Consider the following 27,682-nt stretch of genomic DNA (forward strand, 5'->3'; position numbering starts at 1 on the left):
ATGGAATCCCTGTAAATTCTTATTTCAGTTAGTGTATGCTTAATTTCTGACTGGTCATTTTTCATGTTTTTGACATTCTCACTAAAATCCTTTGGTCTCACTAAGTCCCTTGATGCTCTCATTAATTCCCTTGAGGCTTTCATTAAGTCCCTTGAAGCTTTTATTAAGGTCCTTGAGTAACCTTATAACCATGGTTTTGAACTCTGTATCCAGTAGTTTGCTTGCTCCCATTTTTTTCATTTGTAACATGTTTCTTTGTCTCTGCATTTTGGCTGCTTCCCTATGTTTGTTTCTATGTGTTAGGTAGAGCTGTTATGTCTCCTGGAATTGGTAGAGTAGCCTGTGTTTTAGGTATCCTGTAGGGCCCAGTGGCTCACTCTCCCCAGTCACCTGAGCTGGGCACTCTACATGCACCCCTGTGTGGGCTGTGTGCACAGTCTTGTTGAGATTGAGCCTTGATTGCTGTTGGTGTCACTGGGAGGAATTGACCTTCAGGCCAATTGGCTGTGAGGACCATTTGTGACTATAGTAGAAGAGCTGCTGTGCAGGAGACACTCCTATAGAGCAGCCTATGGGGCTTTGATCCTCACTGAGTCTGCCCTTTGAGTGCGTCGCTTGTGGATGTGTAGAGTTTTAATCTGGTATGGTCTGAAGTTGTCTGCTGGGTGCACTGGCTCTGGGGCCTACCAGGAGGTGCAAAATCAATTACTGCCTGGGGCCACCTGGCAAGAGCTACAGAGAGATCTGCAGATGGCTGCTATTTGTATTGGGTTAGGAAGTGCCCAGGCGAGGCCCAGTTGTGAAGCAAAGCAGGCTGGTGCTAGTGCCAGGTCTTGGGCCTTTTATTGATAGGTTTGGGGCCCAGTGATTGCAGTTGCTGCTTGTTTAAGAGATTTTAGCAAAGTCTGAAGCCTGAGATAGAACAGGCCATTCATATGTAAAAGCAGCTGCAAACAGCTTGGGTGGGGCTGCAGAATGGATGGGGCAGGGCTTAGGAATCACCAGGGCAGAGTGAATAGTGTGGGCCATGCTGATGGAAACTCAGATATGGCTGCCAGTCATCTCTGTGATGGGAGAGGTCCTAGCACAGGAACAATGACCCATGCTTGCATGGAGAAAGCTGCCCCTGAGTTCCTGCCCCATGTCAGACAGTTCATTTCCTCCTCATATGTCCCTGGATTCCCTCAAAGCCTCTACCTGGAGCTGGAGCTCAGAGGAAGTGAGACCGTATAAGTTTGTGTGCAGGCCACAATCCCAGCGGTTTTTACAGCCCAAAATTACGGAGACTTCTCTTCTCAGCTCTGGAACCCTGGGCTGGGGGTATGGTGTGTGGTTGAGACCCTGCTTCTCACAGGAAGTCTTGAAGATATCCCTCCCAATTAAAAAAAGGCCACATGTGAATGTCGGACCAGCCCATTCTGCCTCTCTGTCCCTCCTACTAGTCTCAATGTGTTTTCTTCTTTACTTCTCTAGTTGTAGGATTTCTATTCAGCCAGATTTCAGGTGGTTCTGAACGGTGGTTGTTCTGTATTTTACTTGTAATTTTAATATAGTTGTAGGAGGTGGTGAGTACAGGCTTTTACGTACACCACCATCTTGGTTCCTCTTTTACCAGTATTTCTCTTATATTGTTTAACTAGAATTCTGTGACTTTTTTCTTTATTAACTAAAACTTTTGGTTATCCTAAAATACATTTTTATTGGGAGAGTAAAATAAATGCTTAATATTGTTTAATTGACAATTTTCAAAATAAGTTCCTGTTTTAATAGTTGCCTCAGATGGTAACAAATGAGACTTCTTGACTTACTCTCATTTTGAGTCTCAATATAAACTAATGAATGTTCATTGATTCAATGTGTTCAATATAATAATTATTCTTTTAGTTTCTCAGATTGTCACAATTTTGCTCAGTAGGGACACTTTCATATGGGCTTCTGGGTCCTTGTGACATGACATTATCTTCAAAAGCTTTCTGGCTTCTTAACACAAAAGAAGTGTCCTAGGTATATCTTATAAAGTGCCTGCTCTAGACCTGGAATCAGAGATTTCTGGAAGAATCCATACTTTGTTGTAATGGAAAATGGGATTAGAGATTATAACATGGGCACTAGGACTGCTCACTGCTTCTAGTCCATTGTATAGAAGTCGATGTGAACAAAACCATCTCTATCTTTGTCCTTTTATGCTGTGATCTTTGAGCAACCTCACTGTCCTTAGCAAGAACCCCAAAGCTTGCTAGTTGACTATCTGTGTTCCTTAAGATGTAGCCATGAATATTATTGTTAGTAACACCCAGAATGGCATGACAACCAACATAAATTTCAAAGACTGTGGATTATAAACAATCATCTATTACAAGACCACCAGGAGGTCCTGCATTCTTTGTCCCTTTGTTTTGTCATTCATTAGTACCCAGGTTATACTATTTTACAAGTATAATTAGAGGAGAATAATTTGTGCTAAACTGCTGGACTGTCAGTCTGCTCCAGCGCAATCTTCCTGTAAGTATATTACCCTGTAATAAATTCTGTTGCATTCTATGGAGTTGCCTGCTTCATCTTTCAGTCTGAAGGTACCTTCTCGTTTTGGTGGCCAATACATCTTTGCCCCACCATCAGATATCCATTTCAATTGATGAATTCATATTGATTTTTTTTTCCTGGTCACAAACAGTTCCATTTATTTTTTTTAATTATTATTTTTTTTACATATTTTTTATTAAAGTATTATATGTGTACATATCTTACCATTGCCCTCCCCATCCCACTCCCATACATGCCCTCACCCCCCAATGTTTTGCATCCGTTGGTTACTCTTATATGCATGCATACAAGTCCTTCGGTTGATCTCTTATTTCCCCCACCTCTCCCTAACCTTCCTGTAATTTGACAGTCTGTTTGATGCCTTACTGCCTCTGTATCTATCTTTTTGTTCATCAGTTTATAATGTTTTTTATTACCCACAAATGAGTGAGATCATGTGGTATTTTTCTTTCATTGACTGGCTTATTTCACTTAGCATAATGTTCTCTAATTCCATCCAGGTTCCTACAAATGGCAATAATTCCTTCTTTTTTGTGGCAGCATAGTATTCCATTGTGTAGATGTCCCATAGTTTTCTGATCCAGTCATCTGCTGACGGGCACCTAGGCTGTTTCCAAATCTTAGCTATTGTAAATTGTGCTGCTATGAACATAGGGGTGCATATATCCTTTCTGATTGGTGTTTCTAGTTTCTTAGGATATATTCCTAGGAGTGGGATTACTGGGTCAAATGGGAGTTCCATTTTCAGTTTTTTGAGGAAACGCCATACTGTTCTCCACAGTGGCTGCACCAGTCTGCATTCCCACCAGCAGTGCACGAGGGTTCCTTTTTCTCCGCATCCTCGCCAACAATTGTCGTTTGTTGATTTGTTGATGATATCCATTCTGACAGGTGTGAGATGGTATCGCATTGCCGTTTTGATTTGCATCTCTCGGATAATTAGTGACTTTGAGCATGTTTTCATGTGTCTCTTGGCCTTCCTTCTGTCTTTCGAAAAGATTCTATTTAGTTCCGTTGCCCATTTTTTAATTGGATCATTTATCTTCCTTTTATTAAGTTGTATAAGCTGCCTGTAGATGTTGGAGATTAAACCTTTATCAGTGATAACATTTGCAAATATGTTCTCCCATACAGTGGGGTTTCTTGTTGTTTTGTTGATGGTTTCTTTTGCTGTGCAAAAGCTTTTTATTTTGATGTAGTCCCATTTGTTTATTTTCTCTTTGGCTTCCATTGCCCTAGGGGCAGTATCAGTGAAGAAGTTCTTTCAGCATATGTCTGAGATTTTGCTGCCTGTGGATTCCTCTAGTATTTTTATGGTTTCCCGTCTTATGTTTAAGTCCTGTATCCATTTTGAGTTTATTTTTGTGTATGGTGTAAGTTGGTGAACTAGTTTCATTTTTTTGCATGTATCTGTCCAATTTTCCCAACACCATTTATTTTTTTTTTTTTTTTTTTTTTTTTTTTTTTTTTTAAATATGTTTTATTGATTTTTCACAGAGAGGAAAGGAGAGGGATAGAGAGTTAGAAACATCGATGAGAGAGAAACATCGATCAGCTGCCTCCTGCACACCTCCTACTGGGGTTGTGCCCGCAACCAAGGTACATGCCCTTGACCGGAATCGAACCCAGGACCTTTCAGTCCGCAGGCTGACGCTCTATCCACTGAGCCAAACCGGTTTCGGCCCAACACCATTTATTGAAGAGACTGTCTTGACTCCATTGTATGTTCATGCCCCTTTGTCAAATATTAATTGGGTATAGTGGTTTGGGTCGATATCTGGATTCTCTTTATTGATTTTTTGTTAATACTATTATGTTTTCACTTAGTTTCTTTGGTTGTATAATAGCATATCTTTTATTCTAAAATATTGATTTCTTACTAATATAATCACTGATGCCCTTTAACCTATTTATAAGAAAATACTGTATTTTCAAAATTTCAGTATTGGTAATACTACAAACAATATAACTTCTGAGAGAAGTTTAAAATTTAAACAATTATAATTCATATTTAAGGGTTTAAAGTTTGAAATTTCATTTGGAGATTTTTGTCCTTATAGTACATCCCATTAAGCATATAAAATCTTTATAGTTAGCTCTATGTGATTACGTTGCCAAGTTAATATGGTTCATCTGTGCTTAAATTAATAGAATTAAAATTTTTTCTTTTATTTTTGACTAGAGGCCTGATGCCCGAAATTTGTGCAAGGGCCTTGGCCCCAGCCCCCGCCCACTGCCACCACAGCCCCCGCCCACTGCGGCTTTGTCCAGAAGGAAGGATGTCTGGAACGACATCCGGTCTAATTAGAATATTACACTTTTATTATTATAGTTTAAGTTATGGAATACATCATTCAAAGTATACATAGAGGGGTCTTAGTGTACACTAGTCTTGTTTCTGGCCTTACCTAACTTCTTTCCCCATTTTTATTGGTTTCTTGCATATTCTAGCAGTGCTTTTTTCTTGCAAATGTAAGCAAATCTTTCCTCCCAATCCTTACTGTCTTTCATACAAAACATAGCATGCTTGCTTCTTCTGTCGCTCCTGGTGCTGCTTGTGTGCTCATTTGGTGCGGACCTGATACCTCTTTTGTGAAGCGGCAGCTGAGGAGACTCCAGCGCTCACCATGGCCGATGAAAAGCCCAAGGAAGGAGTCAAGACTGAGAACAACGATCATATTAATTTGAAGGTGGCGGGGCAGGATGGTTCTGTGGTGCAGTTTAAGATTAAGAGGTATACACCACTTAGTAAACTAAGGAAAGCCTATTGTGAACGACAGGGTTTGTCAATGAGGCAGATCAGATTCCGATTTGACGGGCAGCCAATCAATGAAACAGACACACCTGCACAGTTGGAAATGGAGGATGAAGATACAACTGATGTGTTCCAGCAGCAGACAGGAGGTGTCTACTAAGAAGGGAACCTGCTACTTTACTCCAGAACTCTGTTCCTCCAGACCAAGAAGACATTCTCAATTAGAAAACTGCAATTTGGTTTCAACACATCTGACTACTACAGTATAGTTTTCTCTATTCTTTCATTTTCCCCTTCCCCATGCCTTTATTGTACATAAAGTAACTGATGTATGTGCACAAGCATTTGCATATTTTAACTAAATGGCCAATGGCATGTTTTGATCGACATCAAATGGAGATGGGATGGGGAAAAATACTGGTTCTGTGAAAACACCCCCTTTCTCCATTAGCGGCATGCTCATTCAGCTCTTATCTTTATATTCCAGTAAGTTATTTTGCTCTCACTGTTTAACAAAAAAAAGAACAACATAAAAATTCTTGCATACCTTGTTTGATTGGAGAATTTTAATGTTTTTCATTTATCGTTGTAAAACCAAGGACAATTTTATAACTTTTTTGTACGTAGCTGTTACATGTAGGGAAATATGTCTTTAAGTAGGGATAAATTACTCTAAAAAAATGAATCCTAGATAGTTTTTCCTTGAAGTCAAGTGTCTTGTTGTTTAAATAAACTTCTTGTTTAAAATGAAAAAAAAAAAACATAGCATGCTTTATATACTATTCTGCACTTTGCTTCTTTCACTCACTATATGCTGGATATCTTTCTACATCAATACATGGAACAATGATTATTTTAAGAGTCAAACAGAAAGTTTTATTAACTTGGACGAGAACACAAACCAGAATGTATTTGTAGTATAAAATACCTAAATAGACATTCTTAAAGTGTATAGCTATTTCTGAATTTATTTCTCAATCTCTTAAAAATGGACTTTATATAGACAAGGTACCATTTAGTTTATATAGTTATCTAGAGCTCACATATTTGGCATTTTTATTCAATCCATAACTATGGATACATTTATCTAATCACAAATAATCAATGCCATAAAAAAGGGCCCTTTTTAAACCTTAACCACAATAACTAAATAATTACAACTAAAATAATTTTTTTTCTTTTCTACAACTAAAAATTTTAACAGTAACTCCTAATATCATCAAATGTCCAGTCAGTGGTTGTGTCCCCAGTTGTCTCATAAAAGCCATACATTTTCTTTAGATTTTTAAAAAAAAACTATGATCCAAGTAAGGTCCACACAATATAATTGGTTAATATGTCTTTTAAAATATTTCAAACTATAGGTTTCTCTCCATCCCTTTTTCCCCTTGCAATTTTTTTAATGAAAAAAAAAAAATGCATTGTCGCCCTAGCCAGTTTGGCTCAGCCTGCAGACTGAAAGGTCCCAGGATTGACTATGGTCAAGGGCAGGTACCTCAGCTGCAGGCTCAATCCCCACGTGGGAAGCAACCAATGGAGGATGTATCTCTCTAAAAATCAATGGAAAAATATCCTCAGGTAAGGATTAACAGAGAAAGAGAGAGAGAGAGAGAGAGAGAGAGAGAGAGAGAGAGAGAGAGAGAGAAAGAGAGAGAATGCATTAGTATAAATACTAAGAAATCCTTGGCATTTCTTACAGTCTGTTTTGCAGATTGATCATGGTGGTGTGGTTTAACGTTTCCCTACCCTCTGCACTTTCTGTGAATTGGTAGCTATACCTTGAGACTCGAACATTCAAGTTCGATATTTTGGGCCAGACTAATTAATAGGTGGTGGTGGTGTTTTTTATAAGAAGCAAATAATGTCTGGCTGTTTCTTTTTTGTGGTACTAGCAGCCACTAATGCCCAAAACCTAGATCCTTTAGATCATTAGTGGTTCATTTACTTATTTATTTCCATTTTTGCAAAATATATATAACATAAAACTTAACATTTAAACCATTTTAAAACTTTTATTTATTGGTTTGAGAGAGAAGAGAGAGGGAGGGAGAGAGGAAACATTGATTTGTTGTACCCTTTATTTATGAAGTCATTGGTTGATTCTTGTATGTGCCCTAAGGATTGAACCAGATCGAACCTACAACCTTGGTGTATCGGGGCAACGCTCTAACCAACTGACCTACCTGGTCAGGGCTTAAACCATTTTTAAGGGTATAGTTCATTAAGTTCATTCACATTGTTGTGCAACCATCACCATCATCCTCTGCAGAACTTTTTTCATCTTTCGGAACTGAAACTCTGTACCCATTAAACAATAACTCATTTTCCTCTGCCCAGCCCCTGGCAACCACCATGCTACTTTCTGTCTCTATGAACATGACTGCTCTCTATCCTTTGTATAAGCGGATTCATAAAGTATTTGTCCTTTTGTGGCTGGCTTATTTTGCTTAGCATAATGTCTTCAAGATTCATTCATATTGTAGCATATATAAGAATTTCCTTTCTTTCAGAATTTCCTTCCTTTTCTTTTATTTATTGATTTTAGAGAGAGAAAGGGAGATAGAGATAGGGATCGATTGCTTCCCACACACACCCCGATCAGGAATTGGGCTCATAAAGGGGCATGTGCCTTGACCAGGAATTGAACCTGCCACCTTTCGGTGCACAGGACGAGGCTCCAACCAACTGAACCACACCAGCCAGGGCTAGGATATTCTCCCTTTTTAAGATTCAATAACTAATGCCGGGGTGATATCCAGCATCTAGAAGGGTTCAGGAATCTGGAGAAAGGCTACAAGTAAATTAATAAAGAGACTATAAATATAATATAAATTTGTAATCCATGGGGGAGCCAGAGGAAGCTTTGCTGTAGTAGCTAAGTTCTCTCTATCTCCGGACCAGGGCTCTTTTTAGTCCCACATTTTGCCCTATAGCAAAGTAGATATACATATCAAAGGTTAAGGTTTGGTATACAGTAGGCATTGTCAGTCTGGAGCAGGGGTCCTCAAACTACGGCCCGCGGGCCACATGCGGCCCACCGAGGACATTTATCCGGCCTGCGGTGTGCTGCTGCCTGTCCTGCTTAGCAGCCAACTCGTCCCGGGCCCGCAGTGCGCATAGGAATTTGTTCATAGTTGTTTTTTTAAACTATAGTCCGGCCCTCCAACGGTCTGAGGGACAGTGAACTGGCCCCCTGTTTAAAAAGTTTGAGGACCCCTGGGGAGGAACTGCCTTCAGCTGCTCAGCTGTTTGGCCAGCAGCTGGTAATAACATGTAGATTGAAATGCCCTCAGCTGTCTGGCAGCAAGCAATCATTTATGCGTCTTTTTCAGGTTTGGGGAAATGCTTGCGGCCAATCCAGTAGGCAATAATATGTATTTTCAGCCCTTGTTGAAGGCTCAAGGTCCACCAACCTTTTGATGAACTTCTTGCATTTATTATGACATGCTGGAATTAGCTTCCAGCAAATAACATTCCATTTTATGTCTATATCACTTTGTTTATCCATTCATCTGTTAGTGCACACTTGATGCAGATGTGGTAATGTTTCTTAATGAATTTAATCTAAAATTACAAAACAGTGGTTATATGTGAAACATATTGCAGCCAAGTCATTAAAGTTGTTTAAATTGCAGATATTATCAAGCTATTATGCACACTTCCTGTGCTATCAAAGGTTAAAACAAAAAGCAAGATCTCCATTCCCACAGAAATTTGCAGCAGATAGATTTTTCTGAGCTCAGACTATAGTCCCAGCAGTGTTTTCTGGACTTCACTGCAAGTGCAAAAATAATTCTATATTTAATTTCACAATTGAGGAGTTTCCATCTAACCATCAATTGGATGTGATTAATCTACAATGTAATGATAAAAGGCAAGTATCAAGAGAAGAATATAACAAAGTTCTATAAATGCCCTTCAAGTGTTGAATATGCTCAATTAAAACCATATGCTCGTGGCCCTAGCCAGTTTATCTCGGTGGTTAGAGCATCACCCTACGGACCTAAGTGTCATGGGTTCGATTCCCAGTCAAGGGCACATACCTTGGTTACAGGTTCAATCACTGGCCTGGGTCAGGGCGAGTGTGGGAGGCAACCAATCATGTTTCTCTCACATCAATGTTTCTCTTTCACCCACCCCTCCTCCTTCCCTTTCATTCTCTCTAAAAAAATCAATGGATGGGGGGAAAAAATCAATGGAAAAATATCCTTGGGTGAGGATTAAAAAAGATCATATGCTCTTGGATATCAGTATTTGGCAGTCCTATCTGTGTGAAGACATTTTCAAAGATGAAATATGTAAGATCTCATTACAGATCAGCATTAACAGATAAACATTTGCAATTGGCTTTGATGATAGGGAACACTAACTTTGAATCCCAATTAAGCAGCAGACCTGTATTACCAAAAAAGAAATGTACTCAGTTATATTTTGAATTCTGTCAATAAAAAATTTGTGATTTGTTTTCTTTAATTATTATGGGATTACATAATATCCTTGATTTTGCTTCTTGGCATGCAAAATCTAATATTATGTATCTCCTCCCCTATAGAATAAGTTTGCCAACAATGGTCTAGAAGAATACTGGACAATACATTGGGCTGCCCACTGGATACTCCTAGACATTCAAACAAAAACCTGGATCCACTCCCAAGTTCTTCTATTCCCATCTTCTACTCATTAAATTGCCTCTAGTTCAATTGTTCAAGCCAAAGCTCTAGAAGTCTTCCTTGATTTTTTACTTTCCCACAATGTCTCTATTAATCTGTTAGAATGTCCTGTCAGTCCTGCCTCCAAATATAATAGTTTTAATCCATCTACTTCTCTCCATATCTGCTTTTAACCACCTCTGCACTACTGAAATAGCTTAATTGGTCTCCCTGTTTCCACTCTTGTCCCCTAATGATCCAATATTCATTCTGTAACCAGAGGAAACTCTTTAAAGTGTTACTTTAAACTCTTTCTTTTAAAAATAAATATTTATTGATTTCAGACTGAAGAGAGAGGGGGAGAGAGATAGAAACATCGACGAGAAAAAAATCATTGATCAACTGCCTCCTGCATGCCCCCTACTGGGGATCGAGCCAACAACCTGGGTATGTGCCCTTGACCAGACAAACCTGGGACCCTTCAGTCCACAGGTTGACGCTCTATCCACTGAGCCAAACCAGCTAGGGCTACTTTAAACTCCTTATTACCTTTCCATTGCATTTAGAATAAAATCCAAATTCCTCATCACAATCTGAAGGGCTTTAGATAATCCAGCCCCAGCCTACCTCTTCAATCAATCTGCAATGGACTTAATGATTGTATCCCCCCATCCCAATTTATATGTTGAATTCCTAACATCCAATGTGATAGTATTAAGAGGCGGTGCCTTTGGGAAGTGATTAGGTCATGAAGGTGGAGCCCTCATGAATAGGATGGGTGCTTTTATAAAGATACCCCAGATAACTCCCTTTCTCTTTCTGCCATGTGAGGATACAACGAGAACATGGCAGTCTATGAACCATCAAGCAGGTCCTCACAGCATAGAATCTGCGGGTACTTGATCCTGGAATTCCCAGCCTCCAGAACTGTGAGATATAAACTTCTGTTGTTTATAAGCACAGTCTATGTAGTGTTACAGCAGCCCAAACTTAAGACGGCTCATTCCTCTCCAGGTTCACTGGATTCCTTGTCAAACATCCAACTCCTTTCTTTCTTGGCCTTTGCATCTGCTAAACACTTTAATGGGACACCTTCCTTGCCCAGCTTTGCAGCTCTGGGTCTTTCTTTTCCTTTGGATACTAGATCAATGTGCACAGTATGCCTTCCTTTTCTGTTACTCTCCACCTTATTACCTGGTTTATTTCCTTTACTGCACTGGAATGTAATCTTATGATGCAAGCAATGTCCGCCATGCCTAAAACAGCACCTACATATGAGTAATCGTGGATTTTACTGAATAATGAAAATTCCAAGAATCTCATGATATGGGAAAATAAGAGCTAGTGGAGCACATAGCAGAGGCCCTAATGATAAGGATGATTTTCTAGAGGAAGTGATGTTTAAGCTGATAACTAACAAGAGGAATTAGCCCAGAGGAGAAACCAAGATGGCGGCATAGGTAAGCACCTAAACTGCTGCCTCACACAACAATTTCAAAACTACAACTAAAAGACAGAACGGACACCATCCAGAACCACAGGAAAGCTGGCTGAGTGAAAATTCTACAACTAGAAGGAAAGAGAAAAGCTCACAGAGAATTGGAGGTACGGCAAAGGGTCTTTGTGCGCGCAGAGAGGAAGGGCAGCTGAGAGCCTGGCTGACTTTCTCTGGCGGAAGGGGGAAGGAAGCCCCCGACCGCACTGAACCCCAGTTCTGACTGCACTGAACCCCAGTTCCAGGCGAGCCCCTGGGGACTCACGCTCTTGTGGGGGGAGTCTGGACTCTCGGGTGGAGACTCGGGAGCCGGGGAAGGCGGAGGACTGAAAGCGCGCGCACGCGCACGCCAGTGCGCACAAAGGCTGTGGAGGTTGCCACAGGCTTTCCCTAGTGGAAGGGAGTCAGAGGCTCCTGAATGCACTGAGCCCCAGTTCTGACTGCAGTGAACCCCAGTTCCGACTGCAGTGAACCCCAGTTCCAGGCGAGCCCCTGGGACCCACGCTCTTGTGGGGGGAGTCTGTACTCTCGGGCGGAGACTCCGGAGCCGGGGAAGGCGGAGGACTGAAAGCGTGCGCACGCGCATGCCAGTGCGCACAAAGGCTGCGGAGGTTGCCACAGGCTTTCCCTAGTGGAAGGGAGTCGGAGGTTCCTGACTGCACTGAACCCCGGTTCCAGGCGAGCCCCTGGGGACCCACGCTCTTGTGGGGGGAGTCTGGACTCTCGGGCAGAGACTCAGGAGCCAGGGAAGGTGGAGGTCTGAAGGCGCGCACGTGCGCGCAAGGGTAAGGCTGACAGGAAGCCAAGACTGAGACTCCACCCCATCCAAGCTGAGCACAGAGGCTATTGCAATTTGGCAAGTCTAATCCTATAAGGCTGTCTCCAGCACCGAACTTCTCCCAGCATAGACACAGCTGATCCTTACAGCCAACTGGCCTGGAGGTCAATTCTTCCCAGTGATACCAACAACAATCAAGACTTAATTACAACAAGGCTGTACACACAGTCCACAAAGGGGTGCACCAAGAGTGTCCACCTCAGGTTAACTGGGGAGGCAGACCCACTGGGCCATATTGGAAACCTAGCACACAAATCTACCTTACCAACTCAGGGAAGCAGTGAAAATGCGGCGTCAAAGAATAGATCACAAACGAAAGAAATGGAGGAAAACAAACGACTGGATATAGAATTCAAAACCACAGTTATAAGGCTTTTCAAGAATATCCTAGAAAAGGCCAATAAATATAACGAGACCCTCGAAGATATGAAAAAGGACCAACTAGAAATTAAACATACACTGACTGAAATAAAAAATATTATACAGAGACCCAAAAACAGACAAGAGGAACACAAAAATCAAGTCAAAGAATTGAAACACAAAGAAGCAAAAAACACTCAACCGAAAAAGCAAATAGCAAAAAAAAAAATCCAAAAAGTTGAAGATAGTGTAAGAAGACTCTGGGACAACTTCAAGCGTACCAACATCAGAATTATGGGGGTGCCAGAAGAAGAGAGAGAGCAAGATACTGAAAACCTATTTGAAGAAATAATGACCGAAAACTTCCCCCACCTGGTGAAAGAAATAGACTTACAAATCCAGGAAGCGCACAGAACCCCAAACAAAAGGAATCCAAAGAGGACCACACCAAGACACATCATAATTAAAATGCCAAGAGCAAAAGACAAAGAGAGAATATTAAAAGCAGCAAGAGAAAAACAGTTAATTACCTACAAGGGAGCACCCATACGACTGTCAGCTGATTTCTCAACAGAAACTATGCAGGCCAGAAGGGAGTGGCAAGAAATTTTCAATGTGATGAATAGCAAGAACCTACAACCAAGATTACTCTACCCAGCAAAGCTATCATTCAGAATTGAAGGGAAGATAAAGAGCTTCACAGATAAGAAAAAGCTAAAGGAGTTCATCACCACCAAACCAGTATTATATGAAATGCTGAAAGGTATTCTTAAAGAAGAGGAAGAAGAAAAAAGTAAAGATAAAAATTATGAACAACAAATACATATCTATCAACAAGTGAACCTAAAAATCAAGTGAATTAAAAACCTGAGGAACAGAATAATCTGGTGAATATAACAGAATCAGGGGCATAGAAAGGGAGTGGACTGATAATTCTCAGGGGGAAAGGGGTATGGGGGGGTTCATGAAGTGACTGGACAAAAATCATACACCTATGGATGAGGACAGTGTGGGGGAGGTAAGGGCAGAAGGTGGGGTGGGAAATGGGTGGAGGGGAGCTATGGGGGGGGGGAAAAGGAGAAATAATTGTAATAATCTGAATAAAGATTTATTTAAAAAAAAAAAAAAAGAGGAATTAGCCCACTGAGGCTATTTCTAGGTAGGTAACTATTCTAGGTAGAGAGATGAGCATGAGGAGCAGAGGAAAAGAGCAGAGGCCAAGGGGAGAAAGTAATGAGTGAGGAGACTATGAAAGAGCAAGAGGAAGCAAATGAAAGGTTTCAGCTGAAAAGTTGGTGTAACAGTACTTACTTGCTTTAGAAAGATCACTCTGGCCATTGTTGTAGAGTGAAAAATAGAGGGAAGAAAGACAGAAGATGAGTTAGGTTATAGTAGCAGTAGTGAGAATGAAGGAATGCATCAATTGGAAATATTTGGGAAACAGCACTAGTAGGACAGGTATGGAAGGTGAGACATGTTCAGGAACACTCCTAGGTTTCAGTCTTGGACATTTGGGTAGATGGTAGAACTAAACCTGGAAGGAACAGCAAAACAGCTGGCTGGAGGTGGGGCCAAGCATTTTAGTCATGTTGAGCTTGAGATGTCTATGAAGTATCTACATAGCTGGTTTAAATATTTGTCTCTTAAAGTGATAGTCCAAGGCCCAAGCCCTTATGATACCTTTTGCATTTATTGTTGAAGGACGGAAAAAAGAAATCTAAGTGGGTCTGGGGGTCAGAAAAACTGGATATATAAAATTAAGAGTCATCAGTATTTAAAAGGATAAAAATCACCAAGGAGTGTATAAAGTTAGAAGAGGGTGAAAGAGCCTTGAAGAACTCTAACACTTATGAAAAAGGTAATAACAATGATAATATCTAATCCTTATTGAGTGCTGTATGCCTCCTTTCCCTTTTAGTTGAAAACATTTTCTCTTTATGTGATTCCTCCCTGAGAGAACTGACCCCAGTAAAGGTGTAACTGACTAATGTTCTTTCATAATAATAGTTAACATTTATTGAGTTTACTGAGTGCAAAGCATTGTCCTAAGCATTTTACATGTATTGTTACACTTTATGAGCATCATTAACTGCAAATGGCAACTACACAGAGTGAAGATACAAGAAGGAGGGGATAAGTACAAGAGCCAAGGTTCTGGGAGGAGGCGAGCCTTGAACAGTAGGAACATCTCTTCCACTAAAGGAGGAAAGGACAGAGGTAGAAAAGTACGTTTATCTGTTTAAAACGAACTCTTTCATCATGGAAACTGTTTTCTGTTCAACACCTAAACTCTTTTAAAAAGATTTTAAAATTGATTTTTAGAAAAAAGCATCAATGTGAGAATGCAACATCAATTGGCCGCCTCCTGCACTGGGGACCAAGCCTGCACCCTGGACACGTGCCCTGACCGGAATGGAACCGGCAACCCCCCCAGTGCACAGGGTGACACCCAACCGAGCCACATGGGCCAGGGTACAATACCTAATAACTTTTGAAATAAAACTCTGACATGTTTGTATGTTTGTTTGTATTTTGTTAATCCTCACCCAAGGATTTTTTTCCCATTGATTTTTAGAGAGTGGAAGGGAGACACATTGATTGGTTGCCTCCCAGGGCCAGGGACTCAAACCCTTTAGTGTGGGGGCCAACACTCTAACCACTGAGGAACACCAGCCAGGGCTAACATGGTGCTGTAACTGGCTTTATAGAGTAATAACAAAGTGCTACAGGGATTAAGGAGAGGGAGGAAACAATTCTGCCTTCAGTGCAGAGGGCAGAGGTGGAAATTGGGCAGATTCACATATCTTTTTTTTTTTTTTTTTTAATCTTCACCTGAGGATATTTTTTCCATTGATTTTTTTTTTAAAGAGAGAGTGGAAAGGGGGTGGAGGGAGAGAGAGACATCAATTGGTTGCCTCCCGAATGTGCCCAACTGGGGCAGGGGATTGAACCTGCAACTGAAGTACATGCCCTTGACCAGGAATCAAACCTGTGACCCTTTGGTCCATAAACCGCTCTATTGAGCCAAACCTGCCAGGGCAGGTTCACACATCTTGAATACCTATTAAGTGCCAGGTATATCTGAGGCTTTAAGGACCCCAAAGTGGGCAACATGTGGAGACTGTCTGGGGTGGGTCTCTGTTCCTGTGGTCTGATCAGCAACTATTCCCTACTCTTCTATCCCATGACTTCAATTGCCCCTTGAGGATTCCATGCCCACTCTGTTACTTAGAGGGAACACATGATCAAGGTGCTCTGGCCAGAGAGTGGATCTGAGGCTCACAGTTGTCATCTGGGAAATTTAATCTTGAGTGACACAAGAAATAAGAATGACTAGTTCATCACCCCAAAACATATGACCTAAAGAGACTTCCAGGAGTTCCTGCTCCCTGGACTCTCAGATCTGACCCAGGTCTTATCCATCCAAAGGCTGGTCCTTCATCCCTTCCTTCCATTTCAGGAGCCACCCACATCCTTTCATAGATTCCTGTTTTGATAAAGTTAGTTAGAGCCAGCTTCCATTGCATGCAACCTGAGGATCCTGGCCAATAAATATAGCCACCAATAGGATATGTGCCAAAAGAATGACAGGTGGGTGGGATTGCAATAGATTGAAGATTGGAGCCTACTCCTTGACCCCTTTCCCAATGTGTTCAGTCCTTAATGGTACCATGGCATGGCTCCTTTAGAGAGGCTGATAGATACCAGCTACAATTTACCTTTTCAGCCATAAAGTCACATTTTTTAGCCGCTTTTGAGGAACATGCTTTAGGGAAATAAAGCTGTGACTTGAACTCATGTTCACCAATTCTACATTAGTTCAGCCATCCACACCATTGCCATACTAGTCTGGCACATGGAGTTCTTTGTGAAACCTCTGCTGACCTCTAACAGGTCTTGGCTCAGTTTCCTTTGTGCGACTACAGGAATTTGTCCTGTCCGCTATATGAACTCATCCCACTACACTGTCATTATTTGTCTAGCTTCAGTAGTAGCTGTGAACTCCTCGAGAGCAAAGTATAAAGCAGGGTCTGGCACAGTGCTTTGCACTAAATGTTTGTAGAGCAAACTAAACATTATACAATATATATGAAATTGGAGAACATTATAGGTAAAGATCATGTGAACCAAGCCCTTTAAAAAAAAAAAAGGAAGAGGGCCCAGCTGGTGTGGCTCAGGAGGCCAGTTTGATTCCCGGTCAGGGCACATGCTTGGGTTGCAGGCTTGATCCCCAGTATGGGGCATGGAGGAAGCAGCCGATCAATAATTTTCTCTCAACATTTATGTTTCTATTTTCTCTTCCTCTCCTTCCTCTCTGAAATCAATAAAAATATATTAAAAAAAAAAAAAAAAAGACAGAGAACCAGTTCGGAAATACCACCCCAGAAAGAAAAATAAAAATAACAGTTCAGACTCTGAAAGGTAAGGTAGCTTACCAGAGGTTATTCAGTGGCAGGTCTGGGCCTAGAATCTAGCCCACTGAAATCCAGAATAGTTTTCTCTGCACCAGTGTGAGACTATCCCATTCTTTCCCCATCAGCATAACCCAGCTGCAAAACATATCCAAGTCTTGGCAACTCTGTTTTCACATTGTCTCTCCCACATAAATTACTCAGTCCAGTCCACCGTCAGTTCTCAATTCCAGGACAAAGTTTATTTGTCATGTGCGAGTAGGGATGGAAAGGGTGGGGGTGTGGTCCCACTATGCAGTTACTCTCTAGCCTTCAGTATGTGCTGTCTCAGCCCGTCTCTGACCAAAGCCACTTGTTCAGAGTAGTGGTGCTACCTTGAGAGCATTTTAGGTCAGTGGCCATCTCCTGAGTTCCCTGGTCACATTTCAATCACTGTGATCAATATATGAGTGATCAGTGATGGTCAAAAGTAGACAAGAGGCACAGGCTGTTAAAGGAATACCCTCTGTTAAAGAGAGTTCTAGTAATGACACATGGAATGCTCAATTTGTTAAAGTGCTCAACTACAACATAAAAATAAAGGTGTTGGGAAGATATCTACTGGTAAAAAAGCAAGTTATGATCTGAGGGGCTTCTGGAAAGACATAATCAGGAAAGTACATAAAAAAGAACTCTACTCACATTTCAGCAATGATAAGGGAAAGAAAAACTTAGAGCTCAGTCCCTGAATCACTAGAACTCAAAATCAAACATATCCCTAGATGGAGACCAGCTCCTTTAACTCCTCATGGAGACTGAATGAAACATTTATCATTATGTCTTTTTTGTTTTAACTCTTCTCTCTTCAATTAAATTTCTAATCTGAAATCTGGTTTCCTGTATGAAAAGGTCTATTATGAGCAAGTGACCAATTTACATATGGCCTGTAAACCACTTTTCTGTAATGTGATTAGTAAAAACCTGCAGTTAAGATGAGAATTCTGAGTTTCCAAATCTGACAGGTTGAGGTCCATACCCAAGAACAAGAGGTCCATAATATATCCCCCTGGCATGATTATAAGATCCATGATTGGGGTGCCATGGTAGTGAGGGTAAGTATCCATCAGCAGTAGCGGCTCTCTTGTCCTAGAAGTTAGTATATGGCCTCACAGTCACTTGTAAGTCCAGTGAGCAGTGGCCCAGCCCTGGCCCTTGCACAGGTCCCTGTGACGAAGGAAACAGGCATGGACTCGGAACCTACGACCGCAGTGGGGACAGGCATGCAAGGCTCCGGCATGGGTCTTCATATGCTCTGTCAGATGGTGCTTCAGCTTGAAGCGCTTGTTGCAGATCCCACAGCCAAAGGGCCGGAGGCTGAATGTCAGCATAATGTGCCGGTCACGCTTTGGTTTCACTGCAAACCGCTTCCCACACAAGCAACCAAAACATTTTCCATCTGCAGGGGGTGTCCCCCCTAGTTTCACAGGCCCATGAACAGCCTGCCCCGCACCCCCAGGTCCCCCACCCCCTGACAGGATTTCATTCCCATGAAGATCCACTGGTTTCCAGGATGGACCTCCTCCTCCAGAGGTTGCCCCTACTCCTGAGGGCGGCAAGAACCCCAGCTCTTCGCTCCCTTCAGTGCCTCCTCTAGGAAACACTGTGGTCTCCTCCGTTACTCCTCCAGACTGAGTTCCACTTCCCGTTATGTCCTCCTTAGGCTCAAAGGGTTCCTGCTTAATGTAGAAGATTTTGGGGGGCGGTGCAGCAGAAGAAATGGCAGGAGGTTCAAGTGGTGCACTCTCCTCCTCTGGAAGCCTACGGGGAGTAGCAGATATGGGCAGTGAGTGGGACCCAAGAGAGTGGGGAACCCCTGATACTCTGGCAGGTTGAGGAGTCTGAGAAAGTGCTGCTGACCCCTGGTCTTCATCATCATCTTCTTCCTCCTCCTCCTCCTCCTCAACTTGAATCTGTAACACCTCTCCCAGTTCACTCCCCTCCCCTCCAACAGGGTTCTGGGTAGAAGCAGAAGACTGCACAGGAGTCTGGAAAGAGGAAGAGCGAATGGACCAACCTCCTGTTGATGATGTAGTGGAAAGAAGTGTGTGATAAGGGGTCGCTCCACGGGCTGCAATTCCACCACCTGAGGTTTCTAATTCTCTAAGAATCTCTGAGCACTGATCTACTACTTGCCACATCTGGAGGCCACTGGCCACAAGGAGGTGGGCAGGGAGAGCATCCAGTGGCAGGCGCAGGCGCCCTGAATAAATGAGCTGGAGCAGCCCCTCGAAGGCATCAGCTTCAATGACGCTGGGCAGGGTGAGACGTGGGGCATCCCCCAGAAGAAGTTTGTCGTGGAAGTAAGGAGAGGCAGCAGCCAACACTGCTTTGTGAGCCCTAAGTTCCCGGCCCTGCACCAGGAGGGACACATCACAGAACTTCCCCTCTAGCCTGTGACGGTTCAGGGCTTCCAGAAGCATTGAGCTATGCTGAGGGAACTCGATCTGGATGGTCCGTGGGGCTGGGTTGCAGTTCGGGGACGGGGGGACGGGAGGCAAAGGTGTCGAGGTATCCATGGCCTGAGGATCGAATCCAGGAGATGAGGGGCAAGGGTAGACCTCACGCCGGATGAAGGCTGTGGATGAAAGAGACGGGGGTCACAGCAGCTCTAAATAAGGAGAGCGCGTTGCCTCAAACACCACCTGCCTTCCCTACCCACCCCCCCCGCCACCCGCGTAAACTTTTCAGTCAGACCAGTCCCGCGCACTCCCCCACGAACAAAACAAGCAACCAATACCAACCGGCTTTAATTCCAGGGCCCGTAAGAAGATGGGGAGGTCCTCCAGCCAGAGCCCGACTGGCCCGCCGCTCCGTTGCCGCTGCGTTGCCCACAGGGCCCAGCTCCCGGGTAGCCGCAAGCACCGTAGAGCAGCCACGGCACCTCAGTAGCTACCGCGCCGTCCCGGCCGGAAGCCGCGCCTTCCCCGACGCTAACGCCGGATGCGGTGGGCGGGACTAGAAGCAGCCAATTGGAGCCCACGAGCCCCGTGTTGATAGGCTGCGCCGGAGAGAGGGCGGTGCTGAGAGGCGGTGCTGGCCGCTCAGCGGCGAGTAGCCTCCGAGGAGCCGAGCGCAGTCGGAGGGGTGACTGGTGAGCCGCCTGGTGTTAAGGGTAGTGCCTGCGCCCCGCTCGGTGCTAAGAGGGCGAGATTAAGTGGGCACCTGCTGTGTAGGCTAGGCATTGTCCACATCACCCCCGATCTTACCCCCGCCCTGCGAGATAGGTGTTGTCATTTGTTTCCTCCGGTTGGCAAGTCTGGGATTGGAACCCAATTCGCTAAGGAACCATGTTCTTTCCTCCCTTCCGCCTGGGGACATTTTAACCAGCAATGAAACCTTATTTCTAGGTAATTACTTTCTCTATTTTTTATTTAATGTTTTTTGTTTTTTTTTTAATTTCAGAGAGGAAGGGAGAATCATTGATTGACTGCGGCCTGCAGGCCCCACACCGGGGATGAAGCCCACGACTCCGCCACAGCCGGGGAATCAAACCGTGACCTCCTGCTTGATAAGTCCATGCTCAACTACTGAGCCATGCCTGCCAGGTGGTAATTATTTTCTTTAAAGGATGCTTGTAGATAGAGACTTGGAATCTTACCAGATAATGCTCCTGTTCCTTGGCCTCTTTACTTGGGGTTAAGTGGGGCAGTGGGGAGGGGAGAGCTAGACTGGGTTTGGCCAGTGCAAAACCCTATTAAACAGACAGCAAGTCCCAAATGGAGTCATTTGTGCCAAGCCCATGTCTCAAACGAAGACTTAATACTTAACCTAACTGCAGTTTCACTTTCTCCCTGGAATGTAACCTTTAACTATTGCCGGGGGTTACCTAATAGACCCCTTCCGTGCTGCTTAGGAGGGCGACCTTGTCTAAAACAATGCGTTTTTAGCCAATAATTTCCTTTTCTACCCTTTTCCACCTTTAAAACCATTTCTTTTCTGCAGCTGGGCTGAGCTATTTGCTGGATGGGATGCTGCCCAATTCATGAACCAGTGAATAAAGCCAATTAGATCTTTACATTTACTCAAGTCGAATTTTGTGTGTGGTCTTTTTTTAACACCCTGCTCTAAAACAGGAAGCCTGGCTGGCTGGGAGAGTGATACTCCAGGAGGTGACTGTGTCTTGCACAGGGATAGTTTCTCCTGGGCTGTGTGTGGGTCTCCTTTCAAAAAGCAGGTTGGTCCTTCTGGAAGTCCCAGCTTAGGAAAGTCAGCAGTGAAATAAAAGAACAATCTCCGTTTATTAAACATGATTTTTCAGTTTCACCACACACTCCAGAAAAAAAGGAAATGGGGCTGGGAGTGGAGAAAAAGGGACAGTGGTAGGGGTAGAGAAGGCTGGGGGTGGGGTTGGGTAGGGAGGGAAAACGAGAAAACAAAATAAAACTGATAGGGAGATGCATCTCCCTACCCTTAGGGTGGTGGGTGGGGAGGGTAGCATGGGGGAGGGGGCTAGGAAGCTCTGTACACAGGGGTTGCCCCCAGCCCCCCCACACACACCCCAGATATGTACAGTACAAACCCCAGATAATTACAACAGCCAAATAAGAGGAGAAAGGGGGATCCCAGGTAGGGTCTGAGGTTGGGAAAGCAAGGAAAGGGCACAGGGATAAAATTTCACATATTTACAACTTTTATATAAGTATAAATTTGGCCCCGGCTGGGTGTATGTGATTAGGGGGAGGGACTGAAGGGGAACTGTCCATACAAAAGAAAAAAGGGTGGGGTCTGCGAAGTCTCAATACCAAACGCAAGGGATGAGGGGGCAAGGCTGGGTAGGGGATAGCAGTCAAGGAAGAGGGGTGTCAAGAAGGGGGTTCTCCCCTCTCATGACCTACCCACCCCAAACCCCATCCATCCTACCTCCCCTATCCCGCCAGAGAGCTATGTACAGAGAAACACCGAAAAATTGTGGAGCTGGCGGGAGGGAGGGAGGTGGAGGGAGATTGGGAGAGGGGGAGAAGAGAGGGTAGCCCAGCCCTGTCCTACCTCCCCCAGGGGACAGAGTCATGGAAAGAGGCCCCCAACACCCCTCTTCCACACAGGTCCCCCCACCCTGGGGGAGAGAGACATGGCTTTTCCTAGAGTAAGTTCCCCCATCCCCCTGGGAGTAGAGACCATGAAGAGAGAGGGGAGGGGCAGGGGGGACTGTGTGTCATGGTAGGGCAGATCAGCTAGTCTGTCCTCCCCAACATACACACCCTCCTAAACCCTAACCCTCACCCTAACCTCAATTCCACCCCACCCAACACACTGGGGGAGGGGGGGGCATTAGCCCCCTCACCCCGCTCTGGGACCAGCCAAGAGCAGATCAGGTGTGGGAGGAAGGGGAGACAACTCCCATTCCCCCCTTGCCGCCCCCACCCTGCCCCGGTGGCCCCTCCACCCCATCTGGGTTCTGAGTGGGGAGGGAGTAAATTTAAGAGTGGTAGGATGAGAAGGAGTTTGTGCGTGCTGAGCCCCCCCAGACGCTCCTGAGAAATCAAGGGGTAGTAGGGCCCCCTCACCCGGGGTCCTCTCCCCATAACAAGGGGGACAGGGGAGGCCAAAATGGGGCAATGGAGGGGAGTTAGATTGTCAGCTCTGGTTACTGCTAAAAAATCACCCTGAAGTTGAAAGTTTGGAGGTGCCACACCCCCAGGGTGGGGGCGAGGGTCTGTCCCCCAGTGCTCAGGGGAACGATGAGGCAGAGGGTGGGGATAGCACCCCGGAGTGAAGGGGTCAGTGTGGGGTAGGTGGTGTCCTGGGGCAAGGGTCCTCGGGGATCACAAGGGCAGCACCCCAACAGGAAGAAAAGAGGGGCAGCTAAGGGTCCCCGCTCTCCTTCCTGGAAACGGTGCAGTGGGGGTGGGGGACTGGTGCCCCCAGGAAGCATTCAGGGAGGCAGTCCCGCTGTCCTTCGGCGACGTCCAGTCCCGGTGGTCGGTGTCGTCCAGGGTGGGGTGATGGGCAAGGAGGTCTGTGATGCTGGGTGGGCTAGTGGTCTGCGGTGTTTCGGAACTCGCCGTTCTCGGTGATCTGCAGCCGGGGTGGGGGGGGCGGGGCTGGGGGGGCCAGGCCGTTCCAAGGTGGGGCCAGCGTCACACGCGGGTTTGTTGGACCCAAGGGGGGAAGCTGCCTCTCCTGCAAGACACCAAAGAGGAGAGCGCGGACTTATTGAGACGCATCGCAGTAGCCTGGGTGCCAGTCCCCTCGCAGTGGCCTCCCCCAAAGCCAGCCCACGCCATAAGCTGCGCCCCATCCTCTTCCCCCAGGACCACCGCACACCCGCTCCTGTTGCATTTCTCACCTTCAGTAGAAGTTACTTCTTCTGGGATCAGGGAGAAGGAATCTTACCCCAGACTCCTAATAGGGCCTTCAACCCAGGAGTCACGGCTGGACACCAGTTCAAAAGCAATGTCTCACCCACCCCTTGTTCCTCCTGCCCAGCCCACCTCCTCCTCTGGGAGCCTTCTCCCAGCCCACCCCCAATCCAAGGTAGGAACTTTGTGTTGAGGAAACAAGGGGAGGCAGTACAGCAAAACCTCATTAATCCAAACCCCCATGGATTTGGAATTTTTTCATAATTTGAATAAAAACGGGGCTTGAGTTTTCCTTTATCTATGAAGAAAGGGTGTGCTAAGCAAATTAATAGTGGCAATGTGTCTGTGGGAGGAATATTTAACCTATACCAGAAAACAGACTTTTCAGTCCTATCTATTCATTAACGCATGCTCCCTGAGGGCGCGAGGAGAAAAGCCTATTCATTGAAGTTTACTTACTGTATATATTTGAAGACATGCATTTCATTAAATAGACACTGTCATTCAGTTTTGTCACTTATTCAGAGTAGCCATCTTCTCAAATATAACATTCCAAATTAGAGAGGTTTAACTGTACTGGGGGGAAAGGAAGGGGATTCAGGGAAGTGACGTGGGAGGGCTGCCTCTCTCTCTCTCCCTCTCTCTCTAACCACAACAGCCTGGGAGCCCTGCAGACACAGCAGGCCCCAACCTCTGCAGCCACAGGAAGCACAAACGCTTCATTCCTTCCCACGCCCGCGTTCCTTTCACTCCCTCTCCCTGGGCTCCATTAAAGGTGAGGGTACCAGATCCTACTCCCATCCCTGGTCCTATACCACCCCTGCTGCTCCAGCCCAGCTCCTGCTCCGGCCCTCGGCCTGGCTCCGGCCCTCTGCTGGGAGAGGAGAAGGCACGAGGCTTCTGACTGCTCACTTGCCTAACAAATACAAGCACAGGATAGCCCGCTTTGGGCCCCTGCCTCCTGCCCTCTTGCAGCAGGAAGTCAGTCTATCCCCCAATAAATTTTGTTTCCGTCAACCAAAAAATAAAACACAGGCACAGAATTAATTTTTAAATTAATGGCTGAGCTGTAGAGGGGCCAATACCTAAAAGTGCTTTAACAAAAGCTTCCAAATTATTTCCTGGGCCACAGGGCATTTAGGCCTGGCCCCCAGTTATGTCTGACCTTCTCTCTAAAGGATACAACATCCTCCCAGGTAAAAGCTCCCAACTCAGCTCTCCCTCCCAAATCAAAGATTCCCCTCTCAGAAGCCACCAGAACCCCAGCCATAAGCAAAGCTGCCTCACTCGCCTCACTCACTTTCCACAGTCAGCAAGGGAGGGATGGCGGGCAGTCGGGAAAGAAACCTTAGATGCCTGTCCCTCTGAGTGGCTGCTGGGCATGCCCCCACACCCCCAAGGACCCGATTTAGAAAGTAGATAAATTGGGGTGCCATTATTTATTTTTGCTGCAGGAGTCCTTTCCATGGTGAGGTCCCCTGGTGCCTTTCAGCGTATGTTTACAGACCACTAAGACTTTGACAGAGAGGCTGGGCAGGCAGAGCTAGTGACAGTGCAAGGAGGCACTGCCCGCTGCAGACCAAGCCCACAGAAAATAAGGCGCTCAGAAATGATGTCAGTGGCCAACAGGTTCCCTTGACTAGCTTTTTAGGTAGGATTGTGTCTGCAAGTCCACTGGGTGGCGGGAGAGGGGGAGGGAGTGGCATTAGCCACCTGGGATGTGAGCTCTGACAGGAAGAACACAGGCTATTTAACATGATGCTCCTGGCACCCCTGTTTGGGAATCAACATGGCCACGGAGCCCATGATCTTATCTAGAAGCAGTCTCAGCCCACTGCGAGCTGCACGCCACACGGGCCAGTCGGTGTGCTAACACCTGTCATGGCTCCTTGCTCCTCCTGCTCCACTCACCCTGCCTACTGCCCTGACATCTGAACAGCAGTCTTTCCAGGTCCCCCAGGGGCTCCCTGAATTAACGAGCTCCTCCTAATTCCCACCTAATAGGGATGAATAGGAGCCCAGATGCCTTCTACCTCACAGCTGCAAGGAGAAGGAAGAGAGAGAAGTGGGTGAGAGGTGGAAGGAGGGTAGAGAACGAAGGTTAGGTAAGGAAGAGGAAACCCCAACCTACCTGCTGTGGTCAGAACAGCCCCTCTAGCAAGGGTGCCCCAACCCATCATCACTGCTCCCCCTTAACAAGCCCCATGCCCAACAGCCCAACCCCCAAGGACGCTCTGGTGAAATGGGGGGTGACAGACATACACTGGAGAGGAAGAGGAAGAGGCTGACAGTTAAGAGGAGGCTGGGGATGGGTTTGGTGGGAAAGGGATTGTGATCTGGGAATGTACTGCCGCCAGGGCAGATGCCTGGCACTTGAAGGTGTCACCTAGCCGACCGACAGGGAGGCAGCGGGAAGCACTCTCTGGGCAGCGCCTTGGGAGGTGGTCTATGCAGGAGGTATCAGAGGGCAGGGCCTGTGGAGGTTCCCAGGTGTCGGGCTGCAGTGAGGGGGAAGGCTGTGGAGAGTCAGAGGGGAGTGGGCTTCAGGAGTGACCAACCTGCAGTGGTCCGGAGTCACCTCCCCCTGTGTCCTCCGCCCGTGGTCAAAGAGCAACCAGGAGAACTACCTGATGAGGAGCTGCAGGGGGAGAGAGTGGGGTCATGGGGTCAGGAGCCTGGGGGGGTGGGAAGCCTGGCCGGAGGAGCAGGAGGAAGAGCGTGGTGGGAACGTGAGCAGACTTCGGGGAGAGCAAGGGGCAAGAGTGCAGGAGGGAGGTCCTAAAGCTGGCTGGTGAGAAGAGGGAGGGCAGCAGAGAGGTGGAGAGCTAGTCATTTGTGAGGGCCAGAGGTGGCTGGACTTAAACCCCCAGGGTGGAAGAGATTACAGGGTGGGAGGGTTCAAGTTCTGAAGAGCCAGGAGGACTATGCAGGGGCTGCCCAGGAGTCAGGAAAACTGGGGAGCCAAGAGAACAGAGGATGGAGACCCCCACGTCCCCAGGGCCTCATCCAGAGCCTGGGGGAACTAGCAGTCATGTGCCTGGTGCTCTATTCTAGTGAAATGCAGCGTCTAGGCCAGGGCTAGCCACCCACCAAGAAGAGCTCCAAGGAAGCTGAACTCCCAGATGGACAGGAGCGGGCCCAGGAGGGCAAGGCTTCCAGGAGCTGGGTGTGGTCTGGGGCGGAGAGTGAGGTTCTCGCAGACAGAAGTGGGAAAGACAGGGTGGGAAGGCACAGGGGGTAGGGCTGACACGGCCAGGAGTGACAAAGGCACAGACGATGGGATGAAGATGGGGTCACTGAGGGGCTGCTGGGGGCAGCCAGTGGACACACGGACGACAATGGGAGAGACAGACGTCAATGGGGCTGGGGAGCTGGTGCAGTGAGAGCACGAAGGACCGTGGGATGGATGGGGATGGGACACGGAGAAGATAAATGACATTGTAATTTCCACCTGAGCGTCGAGCAGCCTCTTCTTGGGCTCGGGCAGTGGCTCAGCCATGGTGGGGTGGTCCCGGCGCAGCTCCTCCTCCACCAGCATCAGCCTGAAGGGACGGGCTTCAGTGGGGTTAGTGGCGGGCACTAACTGCCCAGGGAACTCCTGACCCGGGCACCATGCAGCTCTCGGGCACTCTCCTCCCCTGCCCCAGAATTCCACTGTCCGTTACTAACCCTCCGCTCAGGGACCCTCACGTCCCCCTAAGGACAGCTTTCTGAGCGTCTACTATCCACATACCCCAGGCCGCCTGCTTCCATTCAGGGCAGCACCCTCCCAGACCCCCTGTGGCTGAAGATCTGGCTCTCATGTCCCCCATTCCACCTCCTGTGTAGCCCCTGATGCCCCTCACCCAAAAGGTCCTCTACAATCATTATTATTCCAGCATCTCTCTGCTTTTGGTAGAGATCCTCAAGGTGATTTCTGTTAACGGACAGCAATTAGAGCAGTGGTTTTCAAAAAAGTTTCCAATGAAGCCTTGTTCTTCTAATTAATGTTACTCAAAAACACTTTAAGAATGAATCAAAATGGAGCTGGCGCTGAATGGAGTGAGGCCCAGGGTCCCTCCCAGTTCTCAGGATAACTGAGCCCCGTGCTGAGACACCTCCGTTGGATGGAGCCCAGGGCTCCACAGAGCAGCTGAGAATGTGCACAGACTTTATAAAAGAAGGGCGTTCCTCTTCTACCGAACACCCTTCCAAGCCTGGGCCCAGGATGGCATGGTCAGAGGCTGCTCTGGACAAGGATCCCTGACTAGGTTTGAGGTGACTATCATGGCCTGGGTGGAAAGTAACACAG

The 27,682-nt window shown here is 46.0% G+C and overlaps 3 protein-coding genes and 1 long non-coding RNA gene across 17 annotated transcripts in view; 2 read left to right on the forward strand and 2 right to left on the reverse strand.

The window, feature by feature from the left end:
* Window positions 1–5,171: 5,171 nt before the first annotated feature.
* On the forward strand, window positions 5,172–5,459 carry LOC308247370 (small ubiquitin-related modifier 2-like; the record flags this gene model as incomplete). Its single annotated transcript, XM_080666375.1, has 1 exon — window positions 5,172–5,459. One exon carries the CDS (start codon window positions 5,172–5,174, stop codon window positions 5,457–5,459), a length of 288 nt encoding a protein of 95 aa, XP_080522501.1.
* A 10,011-nt stretch (window positions 5,460–15,470) lies between these two features.
* On the reverse strand, window positions 15,471–19,997 carry ZBTB9 (zinc finger and BTB domain containing 9). The gene is made up of 2 exons (XM_080664540.1): window positions 19,834–19,997; window positions 15,471–19,667 (listed from the first exon to the last, which is right to left on the reverse strand). Exon 2 carries the CDS (start codon window positions 19,606–19,608, stop codon window positions 18,205–18,207), a length of 1,404 nt encoding a protein of 467 aa, XP_080520666.1. The 5' UTR covers window positions 19,609–19,667; window positions 19,834–19,997; the 3' UTR covers window positions 15,471–18,204.
* A 114-nt stretch (window positions 19,998–20,111) lies between these two features.
* Window positions 20,112–21,124, forward strand: LOC308247554. Its single transcript, XR_013960521.1, has 3 exons — window positions 20,112–20,183; window positions 20,495–20,637; window positions 21,035–21,124. It is a non-coding gene; the product is annotated as an uncharacterized lncRNA (long non-coding RNA).
* A 187-nt stretch (window positions 21,125–21,311) lies between these two features.
* The window catches only part of SYNGAP1 (synaptic Ras GTPase activating protein 1), a 30,538-nt gene continuing 24,167 nt past the window's right edge, over window positions 21,312–27,682 (reverse strand). For 5 of the 14 annotated variants that reach the window (XM_080666840.1, XM_080666834.1, XM_080666836.1 and 2 more), the window contains 2 exons: window positions 26,843–26,933; window positions 21,312–23,211 (listed from right to left, as the gene is read on the reverse strand). In XM_080666840.1, the coding sequence (XP_080522966.1) occupies window positions 23,170–23,211; window positions 26,843–26,933 (133 nt within the window). In that variant the 3' untranslated portion in view covers window positions 21,312–23,169. Of the gene's footprint in view, window positions 23,213–23,850; window positions 23,968–25,949; window positions 26,030–26,842; window positions 26,947–27,682 lie in introns of all 14 variants that reach the window. The other 9 variants (XM_080666839.1, XM_080666838.1, XM_080666832.1 and 6 more) reach the window with 6 other exon arrangements.

The sequence above is a fragment of the Plecotus auritus genome (assembly GCF_963455305.1).
Source record: "Plecotus auritus genome assembly, chromosome: 4".
Taxonomy (NCBI): Eukaryota; Metazoa; Chordata; class Mammalia; order Chiroptera; family Vespertilionidae; genus Plecotus; species Plecotus auritus.